Source organism: Bufo bufo, chromosome 3 (genome assembly GCF_905171765.1).
Source record: "Bufo bufo chromosome 3, aBufBuf1.1, whole genome shotgun sequence".
In the NCBI taxonomy this organism is placed as follows: Eukaryota; Metazoa; Chordata; class Amphibia; order Anura; family Bufonidae; genus Bufo; species Bufo bufo.
This window is the reverse complement of record NC_053391.1, coordinates 271,441,436-271,468,448: the sequence shown is the minus strand read 5'-3', so window position 1 is coordinate 271,468,448 and position 27,013 is coordinate 271,441,436. Positions and strand designations below refer to the sequence as shown.

Sequence of the window (27,013 nt, the reverse complement as noted above, 5' to 3'; positions counted from 1 at the left end):
TCACTTTCAACATTGGATAAGTGTTCTATAATCTATTGTGAATAAAATATGGGTCTATGAGATTTGCAAATCACTGCATCCTGTTTATATTTACATTTATTTACATTTTATACAGCCTCTGAACTTTTTTGGAATTTATGGTCTATTGTGAATAAAATATAAGTTTGAGATTTGCAAATCATTGCATTTTGATTTTATTTACATTTTTCTGCAGCATCTCAACTTTTGGGGGGGGTTGTATAACCAAACACATAAAAAAAATAGCTTTATGTTAAAAAAAAATAGCCCCAATAAGAGTACTGGACCAATATTCTTCACAATACAGTAGCACACTTGCCTTGAGTCCATCCTTGGCTCCTTCTGAAAGGTATGGAATAATAGAGTTGTTCCACAGATCAATAAACCATACACGGAAATCCTCAATTCCAATTGGGCAGGACAAGAAAAAGCAAGGACCTATAAAAGTAAACAATGATCACCTTCCAAACGCTAATGCATTTTAAAATAAGAAGAGCCATGGAAGTTACATACAGATATCTTTATGTAATAAGTATTGCAAAGTAATTTTAGGTTACTGTACAAAGCTGCTATACAGTGATTCAAAGTATAGTAGTGCAAATGAAAGGTGCATATTAACTCTAATGAGAGTGAATTAGTTTAAAAAAAAAACTGAATTTTTTGTTTATAGTAATTAGTTGCATACCTATGAGGAAGTCTGGAGTACTGTGTTTCTCCAGGAAAGTGTGCAAATGGTACCACAGCCGAGGGACCCAATCAAGAACCTTGAGTAGCTCCCCATGTCCAGTTCCAATGCTGCCCTCAGATTCTAGCAGCTTTCGACGTAAATATCGACCTAAGAACCCATTTGCTGGCTCCACATTGTTAGAGAAAGTTAGCATCCTGCAAAGGACAAAATGTTTATCACTGCATACTACCACTAAGCAGACAGAGTCCATAATATCTGAGTCTGAATCATACAGTTATGTGAAAAAGTAAGGATAACCTTTAAGGTTTAAGGTTAAAAAACAGTATATCATAATTAAAGAAAATAACAGATAAGTTCAGGTTCACATCACCATTTAGCTTTCAGGTCATCTGATCTGTCAGAAGAACAGAAAAATAAATATGTTCAGTTTGCGTCACTTCCATCAGAGATCAGTTATTTTTAACGGGAGAAAAACTCTTGCAAAAAGTACTTTTTCTCCAGTCAAAAATAACTGATCTCTGACAGAAGTGACACAAACTGATGCTTAAAATAATAAAATTTGTTTGTTCATATTTTTCTTCTTCAGATGGATTAGAACAACAAAAAGCTAAATGTTGATGTGAACCCGTTGCCGGAAATGCCTGCCGGATCCGGAAATCTGCATACAAATGGATATAATTTGTTTCTGGATCCGTCTAACAAATGCATTGCAATACCGGATCCTGTATGTATTGGTCTGCGCATGTGCAGATCGGGAAACCGGATCAGTTTTTCCGGAACACTTGGTACCGGATCCGGCATTAATACATTCCGGCAAGTGTTCTGGAATTTTGGCAGGAGAAAATACTGCAGCATGCTGCAGTATTTTCTCCGGACAATTACCGTAAAAGGCATCCTGATGCATACTGAATGGATTGTTTTCCATTCAGAATGCATTTGGACAAAACTGAAGCGTTTTTTTCCGGTATTGAGCCCCTATGATGGAACTCAATACTGGAAAACTTTAACGCTAGTGTTAAAGTAGCCTAACTGATAAGTTATTAAAAGAGATGTCCAGAATTTTACAAGCGATGACCTATCCTGAAAAGGCCATCACTATCTGATCAGTGGGAGTTGACACCCCACACCCTTGCTGAACAGCTCTGGTGCTGGAACTAGACAATAGACTGAACTGGTTATTGCAACACAGCTCATCGACAATCAGATAGTAATGGCCTATGATGAAAATAGGTCATCACTTGTAAAATCCTGGACAAGCCCATTAAGCAAAAAATTCACAGATCTGCAATTCACATCTGTGGCAAAAAGAAGTACACCTGAAGTAGCGGAATTCTGGTCATCCATGCATGAAGCATTATTACAAATATGTGGTATTACTATCCCCTTCTTATCCAAATTGTGCCTCCTACGTTTATTCACAGAGTTGCAGGCTCTAAGTGAAACTAAAGCATAACTATATCCTCTTTTGGCTATTGCGAGAAACTGGAAAAAGAGGGAGCTTTCTTCACTTACACACTGGTGGGTCAAGGCAGATCGGGTTTACAGATTTGAAAAATTAGCACACTGGGAGTCTGTTTTCCCACTCAAGTTTGCAAATATATGGGGTCCATGGAAAACATATAGGGGTTACTCTGGTTAGGTTTTATTTCCCTGATCACGTGGGGATGACAACGCTGGTATCTGCTACGTCCTCCCTCTTTCTCTGGGCCAAATTGACTTTAAACACCCCTCCCCTCATATTTAGGTTATATATTTCATTTTTGGTTTGGTTGGTTTGATGTACTCATTATATAACATGCTTTATAATACCTTTGGTACAAAGTGGGCATTCAGATCAGGGGGATCATACTTATGTACTGTTATTAGTTGTTTGGTGTATTATATTCTGTCTTGTCCAACCCCCCACCCCCAATGTTGACTCTTGTCTGCCAACCTTTAACAAATAATATAATAAAAACTGTTTAAAAAAAAATACACAATTAGATTTATCAAAAACATAAATTAGATCCATCCTCAGAGAGGAAAAAATAGTTTTAATTGACTCCTTTAGAAGAAGTGCCAATGAGTCTGGTAAGGGGCTAAAAATATTAGCCAAACAATTGGACATTTGGGGGCACATATATTTATGGGGTTCTCTGGGAATTAAGAAAGTGAAAAAAAATTAAATATTACTTTATTATATTACAAATATATTCCCAAATACCTAATTTTGTCTGGGGAGCAATCATCAAGGGAAATAAAATGGTCGCCATCCTATTAGTACACAGAATACCTGTCCTAATCACATAGCAAGTGATGAATCGTTTGTGTGCTAGCACACGTTGTGGGTACCTCTTTGGCGCACAAAGACGACCTGGATTCAGAGACTTTTGGCATAGATGCTATTTATTATGTTCAGTGGACAACGCGTTTCGGAGTTTATAACTCCTTTTTCAAGTCTAAAGAGATACGACAAAAAGGCCAAAGCCAAATGGATCCCCATTTATATAAGAAATATATAAATAAGAAATATATATAAGAAAAACGACGGTAAAACATAGAATAAAATGCAAATAAAATAAATAAATAAATTAAAATAGTCAATGGATGTTAAATATTACACATCAAGGGCAGCTAGTAAGCCTAGCCTAAAATGAATTCTCAGTAAAACACGTATTCCAATAAGTCCTAGTAGCATAGAATAAACAAACAGGAGAATCATAATATCTATATATATCTATCTATCTATCTATCTATATATATATATATATATACACACACACACACACACACACACATACATATATACACTCACCTAAAGAATTATTAGGAACACCATACTAATACGGTGTTGGACCCCCTTTTGCCTTCAGAACTGCCTTAATTCTACGTGGCATTGATTCAACAAGGTGCTGATAGCATTCTTTAGAAATGTTGGCCCATATTGATAGGATAGCATCTTGCAGTTGATGGAGATTTGAGGGATGCACATCCAGGGCACGAAGCTCCTGTTCCACCACATCCCAAAGATGCTCTATTGGGTTGAGATCTGGTGACTGTGGGGGTCATTTTAGTACAGTGAACTCATTGTGATGTTCAAGAAACCAATTTGAAAAGATTCAAGCTTTGTGACATGGTGCATTATCCTGCTGGAAGTAGCCATCAGAGGATGGATACATGTGCTCATTCTGTTTACGCCAAATTCGGACTCTACCATTTGAATGTCTCAACAGAAATCGAGACTCATCAGACCAGGCAACATTGTTCCAGTCTTCAACAGTCCAATTTTGGTGAGCTCGTGCAAATTGTAGCCTCTTTATCCTATTTGTAGTGGAGATGAGTGGTACTCGGTGGGGTCTTCTGCTGTTGTAGCCCATCCGCCTCAAGGTTGTGCGTGTTGTGGCTTCACAAATGCTTTGCTGCATACCTCGGTTGCAATGAGTGGTTATTTCAGTCAACGTTGCTCTTCTATCAGCTTGAATCAGTCGGCCCATTCTCCTCTGACCTCTAGCATCCACAAGGCATTTTTGCCCACAGGACGGCCGCATACTGGATGTTTTTCCCTTTTCACATCATTCTTTGTAAACCCTAGAAATGGTTGTGTGTAAAAATCCCAGTAACTGAGCAGATTGTGAAATACTCAGACCGGCCCGTCTGGCACCAACAACCATGCCACGCTCAAAATTGCTTAAATCCCCTTTCTTTCCCATTCTGATATTCAGTTTGGAGTTCAGGAGATTGTCTTGACCAGGACCACACCCCTAAATGCATTGAAGCAACTGCCATGTGATTGGTTGGCTAGATAATTGCATTAATGAGAAATAGAACAGGTGTTCCTAATAATTGTTTAGGTGAGTATATATATATATATATATATATATATGTATATATGTAGCATAAGAGAAGTCCAGTTACTAGACCATGATCTATATTAAAATCATTAAAGGGAAAAAAAAAAACAATGTCCCTGGTGTGGTTTTACATGGTACTCCCCTACATTCAGCATCATCTCCTCTAGCCCCTCCCCCTCGCCCCTCCCCTTCGTAATAACGTAATATTTCCCTCTTTAATCCCTCAGCCCTTCCCCTAGCCACCATGTCCACATAAAGGTCACTATGTCAACTTTTACTGTTCATCCCGAAACGTCCCCAGTCCCTCTTCAATTCCTCTGTCCTTCCACAGACACTTCTCCTGTCACACAACTCAGCCTGTCATGCTCAGCTGCGCTGTCTCAGCGCACCAGCCTGAGACTTCCAGCGGACTATAGTGCTGCAGACACACAGCCCAATTATATCTCCTCAGCCTGTCATGCCCAGCGGTGCTGTCCCAGCGTATTAGCCCGAGACTCCGAGCGCACCAGCTTGACAGCGCTGCAGAGAGAGGATCTCCCCTGACTTCACTGACCCTGCCTCCGCCCTCTCAGCTTTACAGCTTTAGAAGGCGCGCGCTCACACACGTGGCGAGCCGCGCCACACACAGTAATCCTCACCAGAGGGAATCTCCAGGTAAGCTGTGCTCCAGCCTTACAATGTAATATATTATATCACATACAGTAATAAGTAAAACCACACCAGGAACATCGTTTATTTTTTTTCCTGTAATGATTTTAATATATATCATGGTCTAGTAACTGGACTTCTCTTATGAGATTATTATATATATATATATATATATATATATATATATATATATATATATATATATATATATATGAGAGAGAGAGATTATATATATAGTTTTTTTTTTTTATGATACTCCTGTTTGTTTATTCTATGCTACTAGGACTTATTGGAATACGCTTTTTACTGAAAATTCATTTTGGACTAGGCTTACTAGCTGCCCTTGATGTGTAATATTTAACATCCATTGACTATTTTAATTGATTTATTTATTTTTTTATTTGCATTTTATTAAATTTTTTTACCGTCTTTTTTCTTATATATACTTCTCTCCAACTGTGTGGGGATCCATTTGGCTTCGGCCTTTTTGTTGTATCTCTTTAGACTTGAAAAAGGAGTTATAAACGCCGAAACACGTTGTCCACTGAACATAATAAATAGCATCTATACCAAAAGTCTCTGAATCCAGGTTGTCTTTGTGCGCCAAACAGGTACCCACACCGTGTGCTAGCACACAAACGATTCATCACTTCCTAAACAGTCCTCAGGAAGCTTGGCAACTCCATCCAAAAGGATTGAACGGGTACCGGCAGCACCGACCCCCACCCCCCCCTTGTGTTTCTGCTCTTACGGATGTTGTGCCCATACACGCACAACACCAAAAGGTGAGCATATTTCATCCACTTTGTTAGCGGATTATCGTTGCTTACTACCCTATGAGCGCCTCTCCCTATTTTTTATCTTGCCATAATTGCTTAATCACATAGCAGGACAAGTTACTTTACAACACTGAGCTAAACAACTGTCTCAGCCTCCTCTCTGCTCTACTTGTCAGGGATTATGATCCTGAATACAGCTGATAAGAATTTAGCTGAATCTCTGAAGGAATGGAGTTCATGAGGAGACGACTGCACAGGCAGGATGGACAGGACAGACTGTGGTAAGCTGGGGCTGTGGTAATGGAGACTGCATAAATGTGCTAGTGCTCATTAGCCACATCCTTACCATCCTCTCTGTACTTCATGTTTCCTCATGAACTCCATTCCTACAGAGACATAGATGAAGATCTTATCAGCTGTATTCAGGATCATAACCTCTGACGAGTAGAGCAGAGAGGAGGATAAGGCAGCTCTTTAGCTCAGTGTTGTGAAGTAACGTGTCCTGCTGTGTGATTAGGACAGGCTATATGTGTATTAATAGAATGGTGGCCATTTATTTCCCCTGATGATTGTCCTCCAGACAAAACAAGCCATTATAACTAATGAAAAGTATTCGGGAATATACCGATAGTTATAAGACAGGCATTTTAGATGCCGGCCTTAATAAACCCCTAAGCTGGCATGGGCCTCTTCATAACTTTGGCGGATCCACCACCACTTCTAAATGTAAGACTGCTTCCTAGCTGCCGGCCCATCCCCTTCCACTTTAGGCCTAGCGTGAGCGGGGAGAAGTTGCAGAACTAACCATTGCACCACAATCTGCACCTGAAATATGCCTAATATAGGCATATATCAGCTTGATAAATGACCCCCTTGATCTTTGCGATAAGTATGCTTGGATAAAAACATTTATGCCCAGAAAAATACTTGGCAAAACTAGCTAAAGATAGCTATTTGGCAACAGTGAGAGAAGATACACTGCCTGTACAAAAAAAAAGTCGCCACCAAAAAAAAAAAAAAGGTCACACACTAATATTTCGTTGGACCGCCTTTAGCTTTGATTACGTTGTTACATTGTTTGCATTGTTTCAATAAGCTTCTGCAAGGTCACAAGACTTATTTCCATCCAATGTTGCATTAGGCTACTTTCACACTTGCGTTCAGAGAGGATCCGTCTGGTGTCTGCACAGACGGATCCTCTCCTATAATGCAGACGTTTGGATCCGTTCAGAACGGATCCGTCTGCATTATAGTTTAGAAAAGATTATAAGTCTGAAAGTTGTTCAGACGGATCCGTCCAGACTTTACATTGAAAGTCAATGGGGGACGGATCCGTTTGAAAATTGAGCCATATTTTGTCAACTTCAAACGGATCCGTCCCCATTGACTTACATTGTAAGTCTGAACGGATCGGTTTGCCTTCGCACGGCCAGGCGGACACCTGCTGAGCGGAGCGGAGGCTGAACGCTGCCAAACTGATGCATTCTGAGCGGATCCGCATCCACTCAGAATGCATTGGGGCAGTATGGATGCGTTCAGGGCCGCTTGTGAGACCCTTCAAACGGAGCTCATAAGCAGAGCCCCGAACGCTAGTGTGAAAGTAGCCTTAATTTTTCACTAAGATCTTGCATTGATGATGGTAGAGTCTGACTGCTGCACAAAGCCTTCTCCAGCACATCCCAAAGATTCCTAATGGGGTTAAAGTCTGGACTCTATGGTGGCCAATCCATGTGTGAAAATGATGTCTCATGCTCCCTGAACCACTCTTTCACAATTTGAGCCCGATGAATCCTGGTATTGTCATCTTGGAATATGCCCGTGCCAGCAGGGAAGAAAAAAATCAATTGATGGAATAACCTGGTCATTCAGTATGTTCAGGTAGTCATCTGACCTCATTCTTGGAGCACATACTGTTGCTGAACCTAGACCTGACCAACTACAGCAACCCCAGATCATAACACTGCCCCCACAGGCTTGTATAGTAGGTACTACGCATAATCGGTGCATCACCTCATCTGCCTCTCTTCTTACCCTGATGCGCCGATCACTCTGAAACAGGGTAAATCTGGACTCATCAGACCACATGACCTTCTTCCATTGCTCCAGAGTCCAATCTTTATGCTCCCTAGTAAATTGAAGCCTTTTATTTTCTCTGGTTTGTCTCACTGATTAGTGGTTTTCTTAGTTCCCATCTGTTCCAAGCTGTTCAGTTCCCATCACTTGAATTCCCTTCGCATTGTGCGTGTGGAGATGCTCTTACTTTCACTATTAAACATAGCCCTGAGTTCTACTGTTTTTCTTCGATTTGATTTCAAACGTTTAAGTGATCGCCGATAACGATCATTCAGGATTCTTTGCCCACCACATTTCTTCCTTGAATACGATGGGTCCCCACTATCCTTCCAGTTTTTAATAATGCGTTGGACCAGGCATGTCAAACTCCGGCCCTCCAGCTGTTGTAAAACTACAACTCCCACAATGCCCTGCTGTAGGCTGATACCTGTAGGCTGTCCGGGCATGCTGGGAGTTGTAGTTTTGCAACAGCTGGAGGGCCGGAGTTTGACATGCCTGCGTTGGACAGTTCTTAACCCAATTTTAGTAGTTTCTGCAATCTCCTTAGATGTTTCCTCTGCTTGATGCATGCCAATGATTTGACCCTTCTCAAACAGACTAACATCTTTTCCACGACCACGAGATGTGTCTTTCGACATGGTTGTTTAAGAAATGAGAAGCAACTCATTGCACCAGTTGGGGTTAAATAACTTATTGCCAGCTGAAAGATCATCGCCCATGCAGTAATTATCCAATAGGAGGCTCATAACTATTTGCTTAGTTAAATCCAGGTGCCAACTTTTTTTTTTTGGACAGGCAGTGTATGTTTGGCAAAAGAACCACATAGCAACTGTAAAGCATGATGGTAGGAACGTTATAGTTTGAGGATAATTTGCTGCATCACAGACTCATAGAATACACTGTAAAATCCTCATTATACCAGAGGCATGTGAGGATAATGTTAGTTCATTGACCATCACAACACTAACCAATGCTCTTCAATGCCAACTCAAAACACAGATCTGCTGTACGTGCCAACAAGACCCTGTGGGGAATTAGAAACCTGTACATGCAAGAAATTCGCCAAACATTGCACAACTGTAAAACTTTCTCCCAGTCAGAGACTGTAGAAGGTTAAAAGAAACGCCTGCTGGAGGTCGTTTTTGCCAAATGGAAAAATACCAACTATCTGTTAAATTACTGCGCTATTTACTGTGTGAATGACAATCAAATATTATCAGCAGTAATAAGTCAGAGCAATTGGATTTGTATTTTCTCTTGAAGACATTTTGCTAGTCATCCAACTGGCTTTTCTCAATTAGAATTTCTAAGTCATCCAGTCGAATGACTAGTGAAATGTCTCAAGAGAAAATAGAAGTCCAGTTGCTCTGACCTAGTACTACTGATATTTCATGAACTGGATGAATGAAAACCTTCACAGAAAATTGAATATTGATAAATCCGTAAATTAGGAGGCGTAAGCGTCTAGGTTCAGGACCAGCCATATGTTTAGGGAGCGTCACATCAGCTTTTTATGCTTAAAGGGGTGCTGTCCCATCATGGTCTTACCTAGCACACTGCTTTGTTAGCTGAAAGGGCTTACCTCCAGTAGCCTATATGCCCTGTCTATGACTAACCTGGCAGCCTAGAATCATAGTGACCTACAACTCCCCGTCTTTGTTTTGAGCCTTCTTTCATACTTTGATCCAAATTGCAGAACAGACCTCTGATGCAAACTAGCTTTCCTTAAATGGGTTGTCCACAAAACTGTCCAGTTTTTTTAAACAAAAGCCCAGTGGGACCTATCAAGGGAAGCATATTTACCTGCTCCACAATGCTTTGTTCTGGCTGTATGGGCATCTTCACTGCCAAAAAAGTCTGTGTTTTACAAATAAAACTTAGCTTTTATTTGTTTTATAAAAAAAAAGAGAAAATGTTAAAGGGGGTGTCCCATGAAAGATATTCTGCAGTTTTCAAATCAACACATGGATCTGAATACTTTTGTGATTGAATGTAATTAAAATGTAGTACAGCCACTGCGCTATTCAGTAAAATGTATAATGCCGCAATATTTATGGATTGTATATGCTCTTTCGCTGTCGTTCCCACGCTCTGCAACTTTGGTTCGAGTAGAATTGATACGTGTCCGAACTGATTTTTTTTTAAAAAATTCTGCGAACCTGAAACAATCCAAATCTTCAAAGGTTCACTCATCTCTACATACACAAAAATTTAGGGATATTTAGCTTGAGGATGAAATTTCACGATGAACCTAAAATACACTCTAACCTTTACAGGTGAACTTAATGTGACCTTCTCTAAACTTTTGAATGCACATGTCCAACTGTTCAATGTTTTAGTACTTTTTGCATAACTTGCTGTTCTCTAACAAGGAGCTTAACGGCAAAATTCACAACAGGTGTTTGATCCATGAATCGCCCAATACATTTCCCAAGATGACACATAACAATTGATCAACAGTACCTCGTCATTGCGAGGCTTCATCAGGATGTTCTCAGATTAAGTAGCCACTGAGCTTATAGTGTCACAGAGTGTCATCAGCAGGTTGTAACAGAGATACAGACAGACTGGAAGAATCACAGAAAGGCATATAAGTGGACATCCTTTGGCCACATCCCACACTGATGACCGCTTCATTGTTAAAAATGCCCTGGGGAAACGGATGATGAATGCCACAGAACTCTAAGCACATTTAAGGGAGGTGAGAGGCACCCAAGTGTCATGTCAGACCATTCGAAACTGTTTACATCAGTGTGGTCTGTTTGCTAGATGACCTGCATGGACACCTGACCACAGGCATCATAGTCTTGCATGGGCAAGGGAGCATCTACACTGGACAAGGGATCAGTGAGCCTCAGTGCTGTTCATTGATGAAAGTCAATTCACGCTGAGCAGAAATTATGTCCGCCAACGATGTTGGAGATGTCAATGAGAACGCTATGCATCAGCCACTGTTTGATTTTGGTGGTGTTACAGTGTGGGCAGGTGTGTCTAGTCAATACAGAGCTGCCCTACACTTTGTGAATAGTACAGTGACAAGCACATACTACTTGAATAACATCAATTATCCAGTCATTTTGTCTCTGCATGAACAACACAAGCCTAATTTCATCTTCATGGACAACAATGCGCCAGCTCATCAAGGTTGCATCATTAGGGAACGGCTTCTGGAGACTGGGTTACCTCAAATGGAGTGTCCTGAATTTTCTCCAGAACTGAATCCAATTGAAATCCTATGGGATCAGCTGAGTCGCCGTGTTGAGGCTCGTAACTCTGTACCCCAGAACCTCAAATACCTGAGGGCCGCCCTTCAAGAAGAGTGGGATGCCATGCCTCAGCAGACAATAAGTCGACTTGTGAACAGCAGGATATGTCGTTGTCAAGCTGTAATTGCTGCTCAAGGCCACATGACAAGTTTCTGAGATATTGACATTTTTTTGTGGGGGTATACCAATCACTGTTGTTGGCTTTAGTCTTAATACATTTTTGAGATGAGGAAATAGCCATTGCATGCTTCAACTTAAATGCCCTACTTTCATGATATAATATCACTAAATATTCCTAACTTTTTGTGAGAAGTGTATATAGTATACACACATGGTTGTCCTAATACATTCTGTACACTATATCCATGAATATTGTATGTACTAAGTGTGGCCTCCATTACATCTCTGCTGGGGTTGTTACCGAGCTTTCCCAGACTGCTGAATTAAAAATTTGCCTTGCTATGTAGTGATAAGCCGCTTCATATAGCTAGCTCAACTTGGCATTCAGAGTTGTGGAAAAGCTAGGTGACAAGAGACTGTAGAGCTTGACCTGTGATAACAGATTACATTGCCCTGTTACCTTATGATAGATTCACACAATATATCAGGGTGTCATTGTGTGTTTTTTATACAGGGAGTGCAGAATTATTAGGCAAGTTGTATTTTTGAGGATTAATTTTATTATTGAACAACAACCATGTTCTCAATGAACCCAAAAAACTCATTAATATCAAAGCTGAATATTTTTGGAAGTAGTTTTTAGTTTGTTTTTAGTTTTAGCTATTTTAGGGGGATATCTGTGTGTGCAGGTGACTATTACTGTGCATAATTATTAGGCAACTTAACAAAAAACAAATATATACCCATTTCAATTATTTATTTTTACCAGTGAAACCAATATAACATCTCAACATTCACAAATATACATTTCTGACATTCAAAAACAAACAAAAACAAATCAGTGACCAATATAGCCACCTTTCTTTGCAAGGACACTCAAAAGCCTGCCATCCATGGATTCTGTCAGTGTTTTGATCTGTTCACCATCAACATTGCGTGCAGCAGCAACCACAGCTCCCAGACACTGTTCAGAGAGGTGTACTGTTTTCCCTCCTTGTAAATCTCACATTTGATGATGGACCACAGGTTCTCAATGGGGTTCAGATGAGGTGAACAAGGAGGCCATGTCATTAGATTTTCTTCTTTTATACCCTTTCTTGCCAGCCACGCTGTGGAGTACTTGGACGCGTGTGATGGAGCATTGTCCTGCATGAAAATCATGTTTTTCTTGAAGGATGCAGACTTCTTCCTGTACCACTGCTTGAAGAAGGTGTCTTCCAGAAACTGGCAGTAGGACTGGGAGTTGAGCTTGACTCCATCCTCAACCCGAAAAGGCCCCACAAGCTCATCTTTGATGATACCAGCCCAAACCAGTACTCCACCTCCACCTTGCTGGCGTCTGAGTCGGACTGGAGCTCTCTGCCCTTTACCAATCCAGCCACGGGCCCATCCATCTAGCCCATCAAGGCTCACTCTCATTTCATCAGTCCATAAAACCTTAGAAAAATCAGTCTTGAGATATTTCTTGGCCCAGTCTTGACGTTTCAGCTTGTGTGTCTTGTTCAGTGGTGGTCGTCTTTCAGCCTTTCTTACCTTGGCCATGTCTCTGAGTATTGCACACCTTGTGCTTTTGGGCACTCCAGTGATGTTGCAGCTCTGAAATATGGCCAAACTGGTGGCAAGTGGCATCTTGGCAGCTGCACGCTTGACTTTTCTCAGTTCATGGGCAGTTATTTTGCGCCTTGGTTTTTCCACACGCTTCTTGCGACCCTGTTGACTATTTGAATGAAACGCTTGATTGTTCGATGATCACGCTTCAGAAGCTTTGCAATTTTAAGAGTGCTGCATCCCTCTGCAAGATATCTCACTATTTTTGACTTTTCTGAGCCTGTCAAGTCCTTCTTTTGACCCATTTTGCCAAAGGAAAGGAAGTTGCCTAATAATTATGCACACCTAATATAGGGTGTTGATGTCATTAGACCACACCCCTTCTCATTACAGAGATGCACATCACCTAATATGCTTAATTGGTAGTAGGCTTTCGAGCCTATACAGCTTGGAGTAAGACAACATGCATAAAGAGGATGATGTGGTCAAAATACTCATTTGCCTAATAATTCTGCACGCAGTGTATAGCCAGTATGCCCCCATCAACACCCCACAGAGATTGTTACCCACTTTTCCCAGACTGCAGAATTCAAGACCAGCCTGTTTATGAATTGGTAAATTACCAGAGCTGTAGAATACCTATCTGGATTTGCTAGTCAGAAGCCTGGGTAAGTTGAGCAAGAATCTCAATGCCAAATCCTCCATGCTGTAAAATAGCTAGACAAATTTGTCATTCAGGATCACAGGAAAGCTGGATAACACATTATGTGGAACTATAATAGGGACTGCTAAATACACTGCTCAAAAAAATAAAGGGTACACTTAAACAACACAATGTAACTCCAAGTCAATCACACTTCTGTGAAATCAAACTGTCCACTTAGGAAGCAACACTGAGTGACAATCAATTTCACATGCTGTTGTGCAAATGGGATCGACAACAGGTGGAAATTATAGGCAATTAGCAAGACACCCCCAATAAAGGAGTGGTTCTGCAGGTGGTGACCACAGATCACTTCTCAGTTCCTATGCTTCCTGGCTGATGTTTTGGTCACTTTTGAATGCTGGCGGTGCTTTCACTCTAGTGGTAGCATGAGACGGAGTCTACAACCCACACAAGTGGCTCAGGTAGTGCAGATTATCCAGGATGGCACATCAAGGCGAGCTGTGGCAAGAAGGTTTGCTGTGTCTGTCAGCGTAGTGTCCAGAGCATGGAGGCGCTACTAGGAGACAGGCCAGTACATCAGGAGACGTGGAGGAGGCCGTAGGAGGGCAACAACCCAGCAGCAGGACCGCTACCTCCGACTTTGTGCAAAGAGGAACAGGAGGAGCACTGCCAGAGTCCTGCAAAATGACCTCCAGCAGGCCACAAATGTGCATGTGTCTGCTCAAACGGTCAGAAACAGACTCTATGAGGGTGATATGAGGGCCCGATGTCCACAGGTGGGGGTTGTGCTTACAGTCCAACACCGTGCAGGACGTTTGGCATTTGCCAGAGAACACCAAGATTGGCAAATTCGCCACTGGCGCCCTGTGCTCTTCACAGATGAAAGCAGGTTCACACTGAGCACATGTGACAGACGTGACAGTCTGGAGACGCCATGGAGAACGTTCTGCTGCCTGCAACATCCTCCAGCATGACCGGTTTGGCATTGGGTCAGTAATGGTGTGGGGTGGCATTTCTTTGGAGGGCCGCACAGCCCTCCATGTGCTCGCCAGAGGTAGCCTGACTGCCATTTGGTACAGAGATGAGATCCTCAGACCCCTTGTGAGACCATATGCTGGTGTGGTTGGCCCTGGGTTCCTCCTAATGCAAGACAATGCTAGACCTCATGTGGCTAGAGTGTGTTAGCAGCTCCTGCAAGACGAAGGCATTGATGCTATGGACTGGCCCGCCCGTTCCCCAGACCTGAATCCAATTGAGCACATCTAGGACATCATGTCTCGCTCTATCCACCAACGTCATGTTGCACCACAGACTGTCCAGGAGTTGCTGGAGTCCAAAGCTGATGCTTTAGTCCAGGTCTGGGAGGAGATCCCTCAGGAGACTGTCCGCCACCTCATCAGGAGCATGCACAGGCGTTGTAGGGAGGTCATACAGGCACGTGGAGGCCACACACTACTGAGCCTCATTTTGACTTGTTTTAAGAACATTACATCAAAGTTGGATCAGCCTGTAGTGTGTTTTTCCACTTTAATTTTGAGTGTGACTCCAAATCCAGACCTCCATGGGTTGAAAAATTTGATTTCCATTTTTTTATTTTTGTGCGATTTTGGTTGTCAGCACATTCAACTATGTAAAGAACAAAGTATTTCCGAAGAATATTTAATTAATTCAGATCTAGGATGTGTTATTTTTGTGTTCCCTTTATTTTTTTGAGCAGTGTACCAAGTCTAACTAAATATATCCTTCTCTCTCCAAAATAGTGTACCGCACGGACTATAAAATGAACACCTCCTGACGGACTGCATTTACTATAAAATGAACACCTCCTGACGGACTGTATTTACCTTAAAATGAACGCCTCCTGACGGACTGTATTTACCTTAAAATGAACGCATCCTGGCGGACCGCACGGACTATAAAATGGACTAGGAGAAGCAAGCTAACCAAGAACAAACATGGAAAACCAACCATGCCAAAAGACCCAACAGGGCTCTAACCAGCAACTGCCACACTGTGGCCGAACAACAATACTGGGTGGGGGCTGTGTCCCCCAATGAAGAGCGAGAAAGAGATTTTACTGGTAAGTTATACAAAAATCTTTTATCGCCCATATTCATTGGGCGACACAGGAACCGTGGGACGTTCAGGAGCAGTCCACGGGGAGGGAAAAACCACAGACCCATGGAAGCAAGCGTCCCTGCTGGTATCTAAGAAACTGCCACCTGCAAGACCATGCGGGCTAAGCAGCGGCCGCAGATGCAAAGGAATGCACCTGGTAAAATTTTGTGAATGTGTGCAAGGAGGACCGGTAGCCGCGTTACACAACTGCTCAGCCGAAGCGCGATTCCTCAGAGCCCAAGAAGCACCCACCGCTCAGTGGAGCGAGCCGTGACACCTAAGGGCGGAACCCCGCACCGGGTGCGGAATGGTACAGCATTTGCAGACCGAATCCATCGTGCAATTGCCACCTTGGAGGCCGCCAATCCCTTGCGTGGAACCTCCGGATGACAAAAAAAGGGGTTCCGTATGTCGGAAGGGACTGGAGGCTGCCAATAATGATCAGAGCCCTGACGTCAATGACGTAACTCCCTTCCTTAGGGAGTGAGAGGGACAGTGAAGGAAAGACAATTTTTACATTGATGTGAAAGACAGAGACCACCTTCAGGAGAAAAAAGGAATGGGCCGGAGAACCTCCTTATCCTTGATAAGACCCAGGAAGGGTTCTCTGCAACTCGGACACCCGTCTGGTGGATGTGATAGTCATAAGAAAAAAGACTGGAATGCTGAGAGAACTATATTCAGATCCCAAGGAGGTAAAGGACGGTACGGAGGAACCGTATGTGCCACTCCCTAAAAGAAAGTTTCCATGGGCACCAGAGGACGCTGCATAGAAGCGCCAACACATAATCCATCAAGAAAACTAAGGGCTAAACCAAGGTCCACCCTGATTGTAAAAAGGATAGGACCGTGGAGAGAGAAAAAAACTGAGTGAGGGAATGTCCCGGCTTTCACAGAAGCCCAGGAGGACCGCCAGGTCCTATAATAGATCCTGGGTGGAGCAGGCTTCCCGGCCTTTATAATAGTGCAGATGACGTCCGCCGAAAAAACTTCCTCCACCTCCGGATGACGTTTTCAATAGCCACGCCGTCAACCAAGACCCTGAATGCCGATGCAAGACCGGACCCTAAAAGAAGGTTGTCTCTGAGTGGCAGTGACAAGGGACATCTCCTAGAAGGAGAACGAGATCGGCGTACCACGCGCGACGGGGCCAATCCAGAGAGACTAGGATTTGTCGGAATGCCCTCCATCTGATCCTCCGTAGAACCCTGGGTAGGAGAGAAGAAACACGTAAGGAGGGAGAACTCCCGCCAAGGAGATGTCAGGGCATCCATGTCGTATGTTTCCGGAACTCCTGCTCGGGAGAGAAGGTGGCTAGCTTTCGTGTAGATACCGTTAGCAGACCCAGACCAATGGAAGGAGTCCTCATAGAAGGAGGGATGTGGAGGGCGCCACAGCCCACCAGTCGGGACCGAAGCGTGTCTGGAATGGAAGGCCACCAAAAGAATACCCAGAGCAGATGCAGATGAGGGAAGGTAGTAACATAGGAACTACCAAGGCATGCGGGGTGTTTATGAATCATGATCCAGAGGAGGAAAGGGACAGGGGAAGAATAGCCTAGGTCCAAGCCCATTTCCCGTCTGAGACTGGCGCTATACAGAAGTAGCCAAGGATTAAGTGGCTGCGCAAAAAAACTCTGCCTGAGGAGGAAGCCAGGCAAGGGGATTCACACTGTATTGCTAGTCCCATACCCCAGCAGAGGAGGGGGCCCAGCCGCAAAAGTTGTAGAAAAGTCCATCACCTGACGAAAGAGCTGAACAGACAGAACCCAAGTATGTAGTGGTACGCAATACCGCTCCCACAGTAGTAGCCAGTAGCCAAAAACTGAGAGGGAGGCATGAGATTATCCGTAGAAGCCACGTACCATACTGCCCCAGTTTAAGTAGAGCAACCTTAAAAACTCTACCTGGAACGGCGCTGAACAGGAGCAACTGCCAAGCTGGCACCAGGGTAGGGCCCCTACCTGACGGGATGTCCCACTGCAGCCATGAATTCGAGCATTAGCAAAAGGCTGCACCCTGTGGAGGAGAACACGCTGTAGCTGCTACCAGAGTTCCAGAATAACCACTTTCCCAGAGAAGGAGGAGTGGTGGATAGAGAATACAGTCAGTGAAGCACTTGACTCGCTGGAACGTACTCACCATATATGTGCAATGGTGTACGCACTACTACTGATGCGGACAATATTATGACCGACTGGAACAAAGAAGGCCCATAAGATGGGAGTCTCTAGGACACAGGTGATGCTAGTAAACCCCCTGAGAAAACAGAGGAGTTATAATCATGACCAAAACCAGCACCAAAAGAACACAATGAGAATAGCCACTGTATCCACTGGCGGCACTCATATAGCACTAGAGTAAGAGTACCGGGCACTGCCGAGTACCGACTGTTGAATTGCCGTATCTGAAGACATTCAGTTATTCCTCCGCTAGTGGATCACTTGCGAAAGGGGGTAAGGCAGGCAGGAAGCACAGTGATGTGAACACTCCGCCTATGGGAGGATAGTGTGACAGTCGGACCGTATCCAATGGTGGTGCAATTACCCTACCTATGGAAGGTGGAATGCATATGGAGTACTTAAGCCAGTGGTAGGGAAAATACCCCACCTAAGAAGGGGGGGTTAATGCCCATGGCGAGAACTAGTGCATATGGAGAGTCCTGTACCCTGTGGGAGTGCAATTAGCACCTAAGAAAGGGGGTAATGCATACAGCACACCTTGTAACCAGTGATAATGTCATCCCGCCACCTATGGAAGGAGCTAATGAATACGGCAGGTACGGAACTCAGTGGAGATGCAATTCCACCACCTACTGAAATCAGTGTTATTGTACTTAGTCCACCTATGGCAGGGGACAATGTATAAGGTCAGTACTGTATCCCAAAGTAGTGCAATTACTCCGCCTAAGGAAGGGGGGTAATGCCTACGACAAGTGCTGCTGGCCACCATAGACCCAATCAGTGATTCTCTCCCCCCCCCCCTCCCTCGGACGGACCCGCTCCTGTGAGAGGGTGCGCCTGAGCGTGACCCGGGGAGGAAGGGAGGGGGTGTGGAGATATTCGAGGAGAAGATGACCTGCTGTGATCCGATAGTGCGCAGGTCTACCCCTCAAATTCTCGCCCCTGGCAGATGCGGACTGCGCAGGTGGGGGCTTATCAACCAAACTACCCAGGGGGTGGAATGGGAACAGAGGTCCTGTATAAAATTGCGCAGGCTGAGAATCATCAACCAAACGACCCGGGAGGGTGGATTAGGAACAGGGGTCCTGTATAAAATTGCGCTGGCGGAGAATTATCAATCAAACGACCCCAGAGAGTGGATTGGGAAGTTCCAGTTGTCTCCCACTGGAATTGTGCAGGTGGGGGATTATCAACCAAACGACCTAGGAGGGTGGACTAGGAATGTCAGAGGTCCCTTATTGAATAAGCTGGTGGAGAATTATCAACCAAACGACCCCGGAGGGTGGATTGGGAATTCCAGGAGGTTCTCCACTGTATGGCGCAGGTGGAGAATTATCAACCAAACGGCCGCGGAGGACGGATTGGGAATCCTGTGGAGATCCTTCACTGAATTGCGCAGGTGGAGAATTACCAACCAAACGACCCCGGAGGGTGGATTGGGAATTCCAGAGGTTCTCCACTGTATTGAGCAGGTGGAGAATTATCAACCAAACGGCCCCTGAGGACGGATTGGGATCCTGCAGTGGTCCTTCACTGGATTGCGCAGGTGGAGAATCATCAACCAAACGGCCCCGGAGGACGGATTGGGATCCTGCAGTGGTCCGTCACTGGATTGCGCAGGTGGAGAATCATCAACCAAAACGGCCCCGGAGGGCGGATTCGGAACTATGCGAGGTCCCCCTTTACCCGAGATAGGACACCACACAGACCGGGTGGCCATGCGGCTGAGGAGGGGGACCCGTATGGACGCACATTTCCTTTAATATTATTTTTATTTTATTTTTTAAACTAGGAAGACGGCCTCAATGACAAGAGGCAGGAAGGGATTAAATCCTCCACTCATGTACAGTGTACTTAGGGGAAGAACCCCAGATAATCAGGTGCCGGCCCAAGAATGGTGGGTGGTCATAAAGGGTTAAGGCAGTCTCAAGTCCAGCTCAGCAGGTGACTGGAGGAGGGGGAGAAGGGCAGGAAGAATTCGCGCCAGAGTGCCCCCCCACCCGGAAGAAGGCTGCGGCCCAAGCAAGCCGCTGCACTGCTTTTTAGAGAGTTCCCCCCGCTTCCCACGAATGCTGCACCGGCCGTGTCACAGACCGGCCGGACTGACTGGGGCGTTTACCCCGCTTGACAGCGTGGGTCGGGCAGAGAAAAGTGCGGGCCTGAACACCGATGCAGTGCACGGCCGATCGTGATGCAGTTAACCCCTTCCGGAGCGGCGCGCCGGCGTCCGCTCCAAGGGGTGTAAATGTGGGAGGTGTCGGGGAGCGGGAGTCTCCTCCGCATGTGTGACCGAGGGCCTCGGACCAGCAGCGTGCTCGGTCCCCGTATGCCCTGCTGGCCGCTATATTTTGAGCGGAGCGGCAAAAATCGCGGCCGGAGCACCGAGCGGTGCCGGCCGAACGCAGGGCGGTTAACCCCCTCCGGAGCGACGCACCCGGCATCCGCTCCCAAAGGGGTGGAGAAGGGTAGATGCCTCAGGGAGCGGGAGCTGCGCTCCGCTCCCTGCATGTGAATACAGACCAGCGTACATTAACCGCCTATGTCCTCAAAACATCAACCAAACGGCCTGTGCCAGAGGGGAATACTTTAGGGGTGCTTAAATGGCTGCAGGTGCTGGGCTATGCTGAAGCCCTGTCTGTTCGCAGACTATTGCCACCACGAGGGAGGGAGAGACCAACCCAGAGAGTTAAACATACTTACCTAGTCCCGTGTACTCACCTCTCTTCTCTTTCCTGCCGCCATCTTCACCCCTCCTCTGGTCCAGCAGGGTCACCCCTTTAGCTACTGGTACCGTAGTGGCAGGACGCTGGAAAAGGGGGGCTTGGATGGGTGACCCCGTGGCTGGCGGGATGCAGGGGAGCGAGGCTGCCCTGGTCCACCTTGTCTTCTGTGGGGGAGGCAGCAGTGCGGGTGACCGGCACTGGCGCAACTCGACCCCTGGAGAACAGGGAGGCGAGGTGTCCACTGTTTTCCCATCTGAAAAAGAAGGAAAAAAATAAAATAAAATAGAAAATCTTCAGGAGCATCCCTGTTGAGCACGGAGGTCTTGCCTCCTATTGACACTAGAAAAAACTGAAGCTCTCTCTCCAGGCTGGAGGGGGTATGGCTGCCAGGGAAGGAGCTAACAGCTTTTTAGTGTCAACGCCTCCTAGAGGACATAGCTATACCCACGGTTCCTGTGTCCCCCAATGAATATGGGCGAGAAATACACTGCTCGTTTCAATGGTTATGACCACCTTGCAATCCAGCATCAGTGGCCGTGCTTTCACATTATAGGAAAAAAAGCACCAACCTCTCTGGTGACCGGGACCATGGGACCGCACATAGGCTAGTGATTTTTCCTATTCTGTGCAAGCATGGTCATCCTGCTGGATTGCAGGGTGGCTGTAACCATGGAAAGAATCAGTGTATAATGTGATGAAAAAATTAATGTAGCATGGCTACATCTGGACATAAAGGGGGCATGACTACTGTGTAGTGGAAACTAAAGGGGTATTACTACTATATGGGGGTACTGAGGGGACATAACTACTCTGTGGGGGCACTAAAGTACCAGAGAATCTGCTGAAGAAGCTCTGGTAAAGTCAGGAGGTAGGCAGGTGAGTGAAAGGTTTTTACTATTTTTAATGTAATTTTTTTGTGTGCGTTTCTGTTTTTTATTTTACAAAGATCCGCTATTTGGACTACAATGGATTGGGTGGACTACTCTGCAGAGCTGCCATGAAACTTATTTAATAAAATAAAATGATTAAAGAGGGCTGGCATTGGGGACTGTTTATTTAAAGTATTGGGTATGTGTGTGTCTGTTTTTTCACACTTTATTGTAGTGTTAGTAATGGAGGTATCTGAAAGAAAGCTACATTACTATCATGGGGGCTTATAGTCAGCTACCTGGGAATTTTCAACCACATGGCTGACAGCCCTAGGCACCCTGGAAGGAGCTGGATTGCTGTCAGAAGGTAACCATTTAATGTGATGGTTTATGTCCTAGGGGAGCTGCAAGGTTTTTGGGTGGGAAGAGGCCGATAACCATGGACCTTCCCATTCTGACAATATCAGCCCTCAGCTGTTGGTTTAACTTTGGCTCGTTATAAAAAAAAGAGAAAGTCTCCACGTCATTTTTTCAAACAATTGCTGCAAAGTATGGATTCTGTTTGCTTGCAGTGAAAAGTGCTATAGAAAACTCCTCCTCTGAACTGTATCTACATCCTCAGGATGCAGATACAGTTGAATACAGTGGCTACAAAGGGAGTTGTCAGCTACTTGCTTCATTGTTCCCCTGCCACTAGTGATTCAGTAAATCGCACCTGGAATACTGAGCTACAGACAAAACAGCAGAGTGTGAAAATGTGCTCCACACCGTGCTGTGGCTCAGCGCAGCACCCGCAATGACTTTATCACATTGCACCTGCCAGAACCCAATCATTGATGGAGAAACAGGAAGCTGATTGTGACAAACTCCCCTCTTTTGAGGTTGCCACGAGTGCTTGGAGAGGACTACTTGCCAGCCTCTTACCATGTGATTACGGTCCCATGTTGAATGCACCGGTTTTGTGCAATAGCTTCATAGTTATGTGGGTTCATGTATTTTGCTACCATGTGGCTAATGGAGTCTTGCCCCTGTCCTTGGGAGATAAGTGGATCACTTCTCAATTGTCTCCAGGACAAAAGACTGCGTAGAACCGGTTTTGGACAGAAAACCCCTGAGTACAGCCAGGCCAAAGAGACTTACTAACTTTTGAATTCCTGGTCTAATTCGTGCCATTTTGGGATGTGTTAAATGTCTATGTGTATTGTAAAGGGTGGGACATTGTGTATTTGAGTAAGTGATGTCTGTCCTATTGTTTCCCCGTGTATAGTGGCAATTTCCCTTTGTCCTGAGAGATAATTGAATTATACCTCGGTTGCCTCCAGGACAGAGGACATTGTGTATTGTCCTGCCTGGGATAATTATGTTAACCATTGTACCATAATTATACCACAGGCAGAGGGGAGGATGTTATGTGGGTTGTAACCTTTGTGTTATTGGTTAATGTATATTTGTGTGGGAGCAGGGGATAAAAGAAATTGTATGTTTGAATGCCTGTGTTGCCTTTCAGTAAAGTATTTCTACCATTCAGCTTTGGCTCATGTATAGACTTATTTGGCGATACTAGCGATAATAGCGATTTATTGTTCTGTGGATTATTTGGCTGTGCTATTTCAAGGGGAGAAGGGAATACTAGACGGTGACACGGATGATACCGTCACAACTGGTGGCAAGCAGCGGGATTTTCCCTTCTTTTTCCCTGCACAGAGGATTCAAGGAAGGCACTAGTGTATGGTGCATGGAGGGCAACGCTGGCACTCGTGCAGCGACCCTGGCTTTGAAGGAGCTCAAGCGACAGAGCTAGCTACCAGGCAGCGTTCCTATCCACAGCAACATGGAAGAAGAGTTTTGCTGGAGGTTGCAGCAGTACTTGGCCCAACAGGATGGGCCTGTATCAGAGGAGGGCATACTGGACTACAGAGATGCCACTCAAAAGGGGCTGTGGTATGACGCCTTAGAGGAGGTACAGCGGAAGCGGAGAGAGAGCCTTCCTGGTGAGGAACAGAGGTTCCAGGTACTCGTGGCCCTGCGGTCACCCTTCCTAGGAAAGCAACCCTTGGCTGAGTGGGTGACGGAACTGTGGACCCTGATTTGGAGGGAGTTGTGGCTGGACAAAGCGTACCGGGCACTAAAGTGGTATGCCACCCAGCGCAACCCATGGATGACTAACCACTATCTGCCGGAGGGAGAGGATTATAATGGTCCGGGCTTTCTGTGGGAAGCCTTTGATGAGGGCGATGACTTTGGATGCCCCACAGAATGTCGGTTCTGGGACATCCACGACATCAGGGAAACCGAGCTGGACCTTCCCCGAGCGGACGACCTTGGGCCAGACCTGATTCATCTAGTCACCATGGAGTGGGAGCTGGAGCAGAGCTACCGTCAACTGTTCAACCTAGCTCAACCACCATCCCTCAGCCCAGAGGATTGCCTGGAAATTATACCCTCTTTTAACCAACCGACCTCAGAGGTGAGCAACCTCATAGACTTGTCCTGGGAGGACCCACAGATGGCTGGTGGAGATGGGACCGAGGTCTCTCTACCGGCCCTACAGGGATGCTGGGCCGCCTGCCCAGATCTCCAGCGGCAGTGCATATCACAGGGAGAGGAGACAACCAGTCTCTCTCCCCAGCGGCAACCTGAGTTCCAGGGGGAGGAGATGCTGGGTCCCTCTGCCCTACAGCAACCAGAGTCCTGGAGAGGAGAGGCAACCGGCCTCACCTTCCAACAGCAGCCGGAGATACCGGGAAAAGGGGAACACAAACCCCTCTACACGGGCGCAGATGAGACCGCGGGCTCTGTGCCAGTCCTACAGGGATGCTGGACGGCCGGTCCAGATCCCCAGCCATCTCCGCAGGGATACCAGGAGGAGGAGGTAAGCGAGCCCTCCCCTTCCCAGCTACTTCCCAACTGAGTTCTGGGGGCAGGGGATGAGCCTGCGATACCCACTGATACCTTCCCAGCGGAAGAGCTGGCATCCAGGCAGAGCGCCGCTAGCCTCTGCTCCACCGACCCCCTTGCTACAGGGCTGGCTTGCACCCCCCTCACCCCAGCAGAAGAGCTGGCATCAGGGCAGAGCGTCGCTAGCCTCTGCTCAACCGACCCCCTTGTTACAGGACTGGCTTGCACCCCCCTCGCCCCAGCAGAAGTGCTGGCTTCAGTGCAGAATGCCGCTGGCCGCTGTTCCCCAAGTAGCCCCAGCGGTTTGCCTAGCTGCACCAGGGAGACTGAGGATGCGGAACTGTTTCACCACAACCTGGGACCTACAGACCAGTACTGTCCCTGGTGGGTGAGCTACCCTGTTAACTATTTACCGTGGGTGGGCAACTCTGCTAATGTTTCTTTGTGGATGGGCTTCCCGACTAATCTAGGTACTGACCGACAGGAGGTCAGATACCTGTTTAGTCTTAACCCCAAAAGGGAAGATATGTGACAAACTCCCCTCTTTTGAGGTTGCCACGAGTGCTTGGAGAGGACTACTTGCCAGCCTCTTACCATATGATTACGGTCCCATGTTGAATGCACCGGTTTTGTGCAATAGCTGCATAGTTATGTGGGTTCATGTATTTTGCTGTCTTTTGCCATCATGCGGTTAATGGAGTCTTGCCCCTGTCCTTGGGAGATAAGTGGATCACTTCTCAATTGTCTCCGCGACAAAAGACTGTGTAGAAACGGTTTTGGACAGAAAACCCCTGAGTACAGCCAGGCCAAAGAGACTTTTACTAACTTTTGAATTCCTGGTCTAATTCGTGCCATTTTGGGATGTGTTAAATGTCTATGTGTATTGTAAAGGCTGTGACATTGTGTATTTGAGTAAGTGATGTCTGTCCTATTGTCTCCCCGTGTGTATTGGCGATTTCCCTTTGTCCTGAGAGATAATGGAATTATACCTCGGTTGCCTCCAGGACAGAGGACATTGTGTATTGTCCTGCCTGGGATAATTATGGTAACCATTGTACCATAATTATACCACTGGCAGAGGGGAGGATGTTATGTGGGTTGTAACCTTTGTGTTATTGGTTAATGTATATTTGTGTGGGTGTCTCCCTTGCATGGGAGCAGGGGATAAAAGAAATTGTATGTTTGAATGCCTGTGTTGCCTTCCAGTAAAGTATTTCTAGCATTCAGCTTTGGCTCATGTATAGACTTATTTGGCGATACCAGCGATACTAGCGATAATAGCGATTTATTGTTCTGTGGATTATTTGGCTGTGCTATTTCAAGGGGAGAAGGGAATACTAGACGGTGACACGGATGATACCGTCACACTGATGGCAGGAAAACTTGAGGAAGCTGAGTGGAGTCAATGCGGGGCTTCACTCCATAGGGGTATCACTATCAGGAGGCACTTAAGGGGATTTGAGAGAGAATCATTGTGAGGGAAATACAAAAAACTGTGTGGGGGGAACTAAAGAAGGCATCACTGTGAGGGGGCACCTTACTATGTGTAAGCCACTTAAGGGATGAGGCAGGCACACAAGGGAGCATCCCTGTGTGTGGGGACCAATTAAGGGGACATAATACTGGTCGGAGGGCACTTAGAGGGCATCACTTTGTGTGGGGGCCAGTAAGGGGTCCTTATTCTGTGTATGGGCTCTTAAGGGATCATCCTTTTGTGAGAGTGGCACTTAAAGAGGTATTCCAGTTTTAATGATTACATTTATTAGTATAAAAAATAGGTAGTTATACATCTTTCTAATATATATCTATTTTGCCCGATTTTATGAGACAGCACAATGCAGAAAGAAGATATGAATACATCTTTGGGCACACTATGAGAGATACTTTAACCCCATAGGGACACAGCCTTATTTCACCTTAAGGACCAGGCCATTTTTTGAAAATCTGACCAGTGTCACTTTAAGTGCTGATAACTTTAAAACGCTTTGACTTATCCAGGCCGTTCTGAGATTGTTTTTTCGTCACATATTGTACTTCATGACACTGGTAAAATGAAGTAAAAAAATTTTTTTTTTTTGCACAAAATACCTAATTTACCCAAAAATTTGGAAAAATTTGCAAATTTCAAAGTTTTAGTTTCTCTACTTCTGTAATACATAGTAATACCCCCAAAAATTGTGATGACTTTACATTCCCCATATGTCTACTTCATGTTTGAATTGTTTTGCGAATGATATTTTATTTTTTGGGGATGTTATAAGGCTTAGAAGTTTAGAAGCAAATCTTGAAATTTTTCAGAAATTTACAAAAACTCAATTTTTAGGGACCAGTTCAGGCCTGAAGTCACTTTGCGAGGCTTACATAATAGAAACCACCCAAAAATGACCCCATCTAAGAAACTACACCCCTCAAGGTATTCAAAACTGATTTTACATACGTCGTTAACCCTTTAGGTGTTGCACAAGAGTTATTGGCAAATGGGGATGAAATTTGAAAATTTCATTTTTTTGCCATATTTTCCATTTTAACCCATTTTTTCCACTAACAAAGCAAGGGTTAACAGCCAAACAAGACTATCTTTATTGC

At 45.1% G+C, this 27,013-nt stretch overlaps 1 protein-coding gene across 1 annotated transcript in view; it reads right to left on the bottom strand.

The window, feature by feature from the left end:
• The window catches only part of NAV1 (neuron navigator 1), a 689,603-nt gene that overhangs the window by 178,826 nt on the left and 483,764 nt on the right, over window positions 1-27,013 (bottom strand). Inside the window, 2 exon segments of the mRNA XM_040424146.1 lie at window positions 338-456; window positions 704-900. Of these exon segments, the coding sequence (XP_040280080.1) occupies window positions 338-456; window positions 704-900 (316 nt within the window).